We start from the raw sequence: 8613 nt of genomic DNA, 5'->3' as shown, positions 1-8613 counted from the left end.
GGAGGAGGAAGAGGAGGAAGAAGAGGAGAAGGAGTATAGGGCTGGGGGCGTGGCCTGGCTGGCATGCTTGCCTAACAGGCATGAAGCCCAGGGTTCAGATTGAACTGTAACACCCACATAAGCCAGGCATTGTGGTGCATACTTGTAATGACAGCTTCCAGGAGACAGAAGTAGGAAGATCAAGACCAATATCCTCTACAGGTATAGAATAAGTTTGAGGCCATCCTGGGCTCAGCATATCCTGCCCACTCTGTCCTATTTTGCTCACCCCGGCACCGGATAGTCACCTGGCTTTTGTGGATGGACATCGCCCAGGCCAGCTGTAGGGGAAGCTGCTGCCGGCTGAGGTACTGGCCCCCAGTGACCTGTACTGTCCAGCGGTCAGTACGGATGACCTCAGTGATGCCACACAGGAATCGTACCCGGGGAAGCCCTGAGGAAGGCATGGAGAAGTCCTATCTTTTAGCAAGCCTAAGTACCATTTGTCCTGCTGTGAAATAAACCCAAGTAGCATGACCCCTCCCTCCACCATCACTCACCTCTCCCTTCTGACTCAAATCCAACTACGACACCTCTGGCACCATTCACCAGGCCCCGAGACACTGCCAAGTTCTTTACCAGCATGACCTGCGGAGGAGGAAGTGCAGGGATGGAGAGGGACCCTCCCTGGGCCTGACTCCTCTAGCAGTTAGGGTTTAGAGAGAGGTTGGGAGATTCTTAGTACAAACATCACTGTGGTGACTATGACCTCTATGACAAGCTACCTTAATTTCCCTGGAACAATCTTGGCCTTATTTTGTGTCAAAGGGGCTTAGTAGTCATCAAACTGCCCAGAAAGAAAGTGATAAAGCCAGGAGGGTAACCTGCATCACAGGACTTTGAAAAGAGTTAGACCTAGCTGGGTTTGGTGGGGCACATTTTCTATTCCAGCACTCAGGAAGCAGAGGCAGGTGGATCTCCAGAGTTCAAGGCCACCCTAGTCAACAAGTTCCAGGGCAGCTGGGTCTACATAGTTATCCTGTTTTTAAAAAGGGGAGTGGGGAATTAAGAGATTATGCCTGCCTAGAAGATCACAAAATTTGAGGAATGACACTAGCACCTGCCATGTGTCTTTCAACCACAATGCTTGCATCCCCCACAGTGCCCTGTGGACTCTGAGGAGAGTCTACCATTCTTGGCCATCCCCACAGAGGAGGAGTCAGAAGCTGCCCATCTATAAGGTATACTACTATAGGGGTAGTATACCTCATATCATGGGGGATGTTACCATGGGGAGACATTTCACCTAGGAACTGAGCTTCAGTAAGGAAGAGACTTGTCCAAAGTGGCTTTGCTTGATGGGGCTCTTGATGTTAAAAGAAGGAAAGATGAAGACAGGAAAGGGGGCGGGGAGTGGTCACAGTAGGTCTCAGCTATCAATGACCCTTGGCAGAGTGTTAATAATCGGGGATCCCCCGACCCCCGTTTCCCACTCACCTGAGCCCCCAGCTTTAACTGAAGGACATGGCTAACAGGACACTGAGCATCCAAGGTCCGGCTTAGCTCAGGATCACTGTCTATAGCCTCAAAGCTGTGCACATCACCTGGAAGAGCAAGAATTGGGAAAACAAGTTGTATATTGACTTGTGACTCAGCTTCCACAAATGTATTAGATCAAGATGGCTGTGGGGATGGACTGGGGACAACTCAGGCCTAGCTGGAGCCTTGGAACCAGCTCACCACACCTTTTGGATTATAGTTTCGTCTGTAAACGTACATAGAACTTGGCCCCAGTTTGCCAGAGATGTAGAGGGGAGTGTCACACCTGTTTGATGGCCCCCCTGGCTGGTTTTGTCAAGCCCGAGCATTCTGTTTACCTGGCAGCTCCTTCAACCACTTCTCGTTGGTGAGGGCCACATCATCCTGATGGGTGCATAGTCTCGTGGCTACAATTCCATCTCGTCCCACCTTATGGGCAGCTGTGGCCCTGAGCTGGCAGGTCACTTCATCTGAACATCTGTGGGGGCTGCAGTGTCAGATCAGAGATCCCCTGGACACCAGAAAAGGTGGGGACAGTATGGCCTGCTGTGCAGGCCAAGGCTTGGGACCCAAAAGGGGCACCAGGACAAGATCTTCCGGTACCCAACCCCCAGCCAGTCGATGCTGAATCTTCCTCAGTTACTTTTACCCTTTATTTGTTTTGTTTTGTTTTTCTGAGACAGGTTCTCACTATGTAGCCCAGGTTGGCTTTGAACTCACAGAGATCCACTTGCCTCTGCCTCCAGTGTGCTGATTTAAAGGCATGTGCCACTATACTTTCTACCTTTTTTATTTCTTTGTTTGACTATTTATTTATTTATTTATTTATTTATTTTGGTTTTTCGAGACAGGGTTTCTCTGTGTAGCCCTGACTGTCCTGGAACTCACTCTGTAGACCAGGCTGCCCTCGAACTCAGAAATCCACCTGTCTCTGCCTCCCAAGTGCTGGGATTAAAGTCATGCGCTACCACTGCCTGGCTTCTTTGATTTTTGAGACAGGGTTTCTTCCTGAACCTAGAGCTTACTCACCAGGCCAGCAAACTCAAGAATTTTCCTATTGTGATCTCCCTAGCACAGGGATTTACAGGAATCTGCTGTCAACCTCAGCTTTTTACACAGGCACTGGGGACTCAAAACTCAGGTCCTCACACTTGTGGGACAAGGACTCTCCTCACTGAACCATCTCCCCTGCCAGCTAGCCTGTGTTTCTGTGCGAGGTATGGTACAAGGAGTAGATTTGTTGGGTTTGTTTGTTTGTTTGTTTGTTTGTTTTTTGAGATAGAGTTTTCCTAAACAGCCCAAGGTGGCCTCAAACTCACTATCCTACACCTCAGCCTCTTGAGTCCTATAGTTGCCAATGTGTGCCACAATGCCCAAGGCCATAACACTGATTGATTGATTGATTGATCAATTGGTGTTATATAACATTCTTGACTACATTCTATCCTAAGTTGTCCCAAACCTTGCTTTCCTGTACAGACTGCTCAATCTTGAAGACAAGCATCTCTCCCTCTTCCCTAGACTAGGTATGATTACCGAAAGCTTGTAAATCCTAGGACTAAAGACTAGGGGTAGGAGGATCAGGAGTTCGAGGTCATCCAAATTCTCGACAAACCTCCACTACATGAGGCCTGCCACCCCCAAACATAATAATATAGACCCATCTTCATCCCATGGCCGCTTTTCCAGTACCCACCTGCCTAACCTCACAGCCTGCAGTAGAGAGATGAAGGTCTGGTCTGCTTGCCGCCACACTTCAGTCAGCTCCAGAATCACTGGCACACACCTCCTCCAGCTCTTGGCCTGGTGGGGAAAGGACAGGGGTGAATTAAGGATCAGAGAATACTCCCCCACAAGCATAGGATCAGAATCATGGTGTAAGTCTCCCACGAGCACAGGTTAGGGTTAGGGGGTGACCAGTACCTGAAAGCAGAATTGAGGTTGCTGGGAGCCCTTGGTCACTGGTGGCAACTGTAGGAAGTCCCCACAGATGATGAGCTGGATCCCTCCAAATGGCTTCTTCTGTTGCCGGACAGCTCTGGATAAGAACAGGGAGTGCTTTAGAGATAGATGTTGGGTGGGCAAACCCCTTGGGCAAATAACCAGACTCAGACCTCAGAAACTGCCCTCGCTGTACATACTGACCTGGCCACAGCTTCCAACTTGTCAAAGAAGTCTGCCTCTACCATGGAGATCTCATCAATGATCAAACGTTGGCAGTTCAGCCAGCCCTGACGCACACCTGGCCGATGGGCAAGGGCCACACACTGGGCCAGGGGAGCCTGGCCTGAGCCGATGCCTATGAGTGACACGATTCAGTCTGTGCTGAAATCCCAGCTCCCCTCATCTCTCCCTCCTTTGCCACAGGTCTGGCTTGCTCTTAACCCAAGCCCAAGGGCTCATACTTACCTGCAAAGGCATGAAGGGTGGTGCCCCCAATGTGGCAGGCTGCCACCCCAGTGCTGGCAGTGGCCACAGTGCCAGTAGGGGGCAGGGAACCGAGGATATGTTTCAGCAGGTAGGACTTTCCTGTCCCTGGGTAGTAGGCAAAGTCAGAGTTGCCTTCTCACCCATGGCACCCTAGGGATGGCCACCACCCCATTCTTTCTCTATTACCTGCACTCCCAGTGAAGAAAATGCTCTGGCCTTTCAGAACCATCCTCAGCACAGCGGCCTGCTCTTCAGAAAGCTTTGGTTTGGTGGAGTGCATGTGGAGCTTCTTCACAGGCAGGGGCCACCTTGGAGCTTCCTGGGAGGAACAAGGCTGTCTCAGAACCTCCTGCCATGCTGCTTGGTCTGTATGCATTGCAAAACAGCCCTTTGCTTTGCTCTTGACTTCACTTGGAACTTTTGAGCCGGTCTGCGTCATCTGAACATCCCAACAGATACTAGCCACCATTTCTGGCTTTTCACCAGTTCACCAGGCGTCTTAGATTGGTGACCACACCTGATCAAATCTCTGTCAGACCCACCTGATGGTTTTCTCCTCAGGTGACTGGGTTATTGCCTGTCTCTAACCCACTTCCTTTCCATTCTTTCCAAAAGCTCCTCTCTTCTGGAATTTTAATACTCGTTCTTCCTTAAGTTTTCTTGCCTAGTCTCCTCCGCCGCTATCTCTTTGGATGTGGCCTAGATCCTAGTTTCCTGTCCTCGGTTTATCTAATCTAGATGATTTACACTTTACCGTCACCATACTCAAATGATGTACGATGGGCATTTCAAATCACCAGCTATCTCCTTAATACCTTGGGCCTCCTGGGTCTCCTCACTCCCTTTCTGGTCCTCACCGTACTAGGCTGGGATTCCACTGGCCGCTTTTCCAGCGCAGAATCTGGAGCCTTGATGGCCGCAGCACGCCGCAGTTCCTCTGGCTGCACTGGACTGATGGTGACAAAGTCTCGGGGCCGCGGGCCGAGCAATTGCGCGCAGGCAGAGGCAGGTCTCGGCCCAGGGGCGACAGCCAGCTTCAGGCGCAGCGTGCGCAGGAAGCGGCGCAAGCGCTCCGGGGGACAGTCGGAGAGCAGTAGTTGCACTGAGCCAGCCCCAGGAACACCTTTGGCGGGGATCCTCAACGTGCTGCGCCCATCCGCAGCGAAGCGGGTGAAGAGACGCACGGCGCGCAGCGGGAAACAGCGTGGCCGACCCGCGGGTCCCGGTGCCTGCAGCCGCAGCATCAACTCGCGGCGTTCGTTACGACCTAGGCTCAGCTCTGCGGCGCGCAGGGCCTGGCGCTTGCGAGGCTGCCCTCCGGGACTCAGCTCTTCCACCGCTACCCGGCATCGCAGATCCGTGTTGTTACATTCATCGGTCGCCGCCTCGGTGCCAGAAGGCATCTCCAATGCCTCTGCAGGCGTGCAGAGACCGGAGCACACAAGTCACAGAAAATCGGGATGGAATAGGTGGTATGGCTGCCGTGACGGAAACTCCTGTCCAGACCTCTTAGGGTCAACAGGTTGCCACTGGTAATAGAAGATGCCACCAAGATATTCCAAGCACTCTGGAGCAAGGAGAAACGTCCTCTGCTGCAGTTCCCGGAGCGGTGGAAGGTGGCATCCAATGCACTTAGGACTGGCGAGCAATTGTTCTGCAATGGCTACATCAGAAAAGAAGCCAGTTGAGGAGACCCACCAGGCCAACAAGGGAGTCAGGGACTTCTACCCAGGAGGCAGAACAATAATCACATGTTGGGCGATGGGAAGGAGACTGACTGGAGGCGAAAACATCCCCTTCATAAACCAATTAGTACGTATCAGGGTCAATGTGACTCCAGTGCTTTGGAAAGGGTGAATTCTTAGGGAAGGTACGGAACCTCCAGGCCCAGGAATCCATTGTCCCTCCGTCTGACCCACGAATCTGTACCTCTCCCAGCGATGAGGACTAAAATAATCACGTCCTTTGTCTCCCACCTCAAGGATCCCGCAGACTCACTTGTTGCTTTTGGATGAAAAAGTCGATCTGAACCGACCAGCAGCCAAGCTTCAGCACTAAGAACATTCAAATACTAGGAATAGAAAAATCACCCTATCATCGGCCTGGTCTTTAAATTCTCTAGCCAATCAGGGACGGGGTGGGGGCGTGTCCATGGGCGGGCGTTTCTTCGGCTTTCCAGCTCTCTGAGGACTGGGTTGTACAGTTAACCGGAACCAGGCTTTTTGTGTTGGGTTTGTGAGCATTTTGGAGTTCCACGAGTGGGCGTGGTGGGGTAGGGAAGGGGCTGCGGCTCCGAGGCGCGTGGCGTAGGTCACCCAAAGCGTCTCTGAAGATTTGAGAACCCTTCTATTTACACTGTTTGGTTTTTCTCGCCCCCACCACCACCACCACATGACTGTGCTTGGCCTTGGAGAGAGTCTACCTAGTCCTTTGCACACCCTGTTCCCACCCACAGAACCACTGTTCAGGTCATTCCCTGGGCCAGCCAAATCTCCTTCCCTGTTCCCTAATTCTTTTCCCTTCTTTGGCCCCCTAAGAATTATTCTATACACTTGTCTCTTTTACCCCGCAGAGACCCTTGTCAGCTGTCCAATGGTTATAAAGGAAGCCAGTGAGTCCTTGTTCTCAGGGGAGTCTTACTCTGCTTGTTGCTTTGACTGCTCAGAGAATTTATTCTTTTTTTCTGTTGGGGCCCTGTTACGTTAAGTAGGCTTGTTTTAAATTCCTGTCCTTAAGGGAGCCTCCTTCAGCTCCCTATATAGCTGTGACTACAGGCACCTGACAAGATCCAGCTTTGAAAACTTATTTTTAATTATTATTTTCCTTTCACTGAAGTTTGAAATTACATAGCTGAAAGGAATCTTCTGCTGGGTGGGTTCAGTCACCTCATTTTACAGATAATGATAGCCACTACAAACTAAATTCTCTCTTCCTTCCTCTTTCTTTCTTTCTCCCTCCTTCCCCTCCTCCCTCCAAGATATCATGTATCCAAGGCTGGCCTCAAATATCTCTAAGTTGCTACTTACAGGGACATAACATTAAGCTTTTGATTTTTCTGCTTTCACCTAAATGTTACAATTCCATGCATCTAGCACTGTGGCCAGTCAGTTATGAAGATCAGAGTGTACAACCCTCAAATTTGATATTCAAAATAAAAATGATTAAGAATTATTTTACTTTATGTGTATGAGTGTTTTGCCTGTGTGTGCATCACTTGTGTGCCTGTTGAACACCTTGAAACTGATGCTTGTGAACCATCATGTGGGTTCTGGGACTTGAAGGTTCTCTACAAAATCCACATGTGCTCTTTAGTGCTGAGCCATCTCTCTAACCCTGAAAACGTTTTCATTGGAACTGGAGAAATGGCTCAGAGGTTAAGAGCAATTGTTCTCAGCTATTACAGTGATTCACAACCTTTTGTTCCAGGAGATCCAACACCTTCTGGTACACATTCAAACATGTAGGCAAAACTCTCATGAACATATAGATGTGTGTGCATATGCATATATGTTTAAATAAATATTAAAAATTTAAAAACTATTCACCATCTCACATCAAAACTCTGTATCTACCGAGATAAAAATTTGCAATTCTTTATTCTCAGACCTTGGTACCCTAACATTTTATTATGAAAATATTCAAGCAAATACAATGCAGAAAGGTTAAAAAATTTTTTACTGTAGGGCTGAAGTGATCATTCAGCAGTTAAAGGCACTTACCACCAAGCTTGACAACCTAAATTTGATCCTACAGACTCATTTGGTGGATGGATAGAACCAACTCTCCTAAGTTGTTCTCTGACCTCCACATTTGCACCTTGTCTGTCTGTCTGTCTCTTTCTCTAACACATACACACACACACACACACACACACACACACACACACACACACACACGTTTTGTTTTTTCAAGACAGGATTTCTCTGTGTAGCCCTGGCTGTCTTGGAACTACTCTGTAGGCTAGTCTCACCTGGAACTTAGAGATTTGCCTGCCTTTAGCTTCTATTGGGTTTTTGAGACAGGATCTTGCTAGACAGTTTGGGCTGGCCTAGGACATGCTACGACACAGCTCCAGGTGGTCTTATACTAGCCATTCTCTTGTTTATGCCTCCTTAGAGCTAGGGATATATGATGCCAGCATGCCTGGTTATGGTGTGTGTGTGTGAGTGAAATTTTGGAGGTTTTTTTGTTTGTTTGTTTTGGTTTGGTTTCTCTGTGTAGCTCTGGCTGTCCTGGAACTCACTCTGTAGACCAGGCTGGCCTCGAACTCAGAAATCCACCTGCCTCTGCCTCCCAAGTGCTGGGATTAAAGGTGTGCGCCACCACTGCCCAGCTTTTTTTTTTTTTTTTTTTTTTTCTGTAATGATTAGACTGATTCATTTTATTTTGTGTGAGTGATTTGTCTACATGTATGAATGTGCACCATGTGTCTGCCAAGGTCAGAAGAGGGCATTGGATCACCTGGAATCAGTTACAGTTGGTTGTGAACCACCTTGTGGGTGCTTAGAATGGAATCCAGGTCCTCTGTAAGAGTCATCTCTCAGCCAGGCAGTGATGGTACCTGCCTTTAATCCCAGCACTCTGGAAGGCAGTGGGAGGTGGATCTCAGAGGCGTGTCTTCCAGGTAGCCAGGGCTACACAGAGAAACTGTCTTAAAACCAAACC

General features: G+C 49.3%; 1 protein-coding gene across 1 annotated transcript in view; it reads right to left on the bottom strand.

The window, feature by feature from the left end:
- Positions 1–5384, bottom strand: part of Pif1 (PIF1 5'-to-3' DNA helicase) — a 7009-nt gene extending 1625 nt beyond the window's left edge. Inside the window, exons 1-10 of the mRNA XM_028752389.1 lie at positions 4806–5384; positions 4135–4267; positions 3928–4053; positions 3664–3817; positions 3442–3556; positions 3215–3321; positions 1857–1996; positions 1477–1583; positions 540–627; positions 288–433 (exon numbers count right to left, since the gene is read on the bottom strand). Coding sequence (XP_028608222.1) covers positions 288–433; positions 540–627; positions 1477–1583; positions 1857–1996; positions 3215–3321; positions 3442–3556; positions 3664–3817; positions 3928–4053; positions 4135–4267; positions 4806–5351 — 1662 coding nt within the window. The 5' untranslated portion in view covers positions 5352–5384. The remainder of the gene's footprint in view (positions 1–287; positions 434–539; positions 628–1476; positions 1584–1856; positions 1997–3214; positions 3322–3441; positions 3557–3663; positions 3818–3927; positions 4054–4134; positions 4268–4805) is intronic.
- Positions 5385–8613: the final 3229 nt, after the last annotated feature.

This window comes from Grammomys surdaster, unplaced genomic scaffold, assembly GCF_004785775.1.
Source record: "Grammomys surdaster isolate TR1022 unplaced genomic scaffold, NIH_TR_1.0 125896, whole genome shotgun sequence".
In the NCBI taxonomy this organism is placed as follows: domain Eukaryota; kingdom Metazoa; phylum Chordata; class Mammalia; order Rodentia; family Muridae; genus Grammomys; species Grammomys surdaster.
The sequence above is the reverse complement of the archived record's forward strand: the minus strand, read 5'-3'. Positions and strand labels throughout refer to the sequence as shown.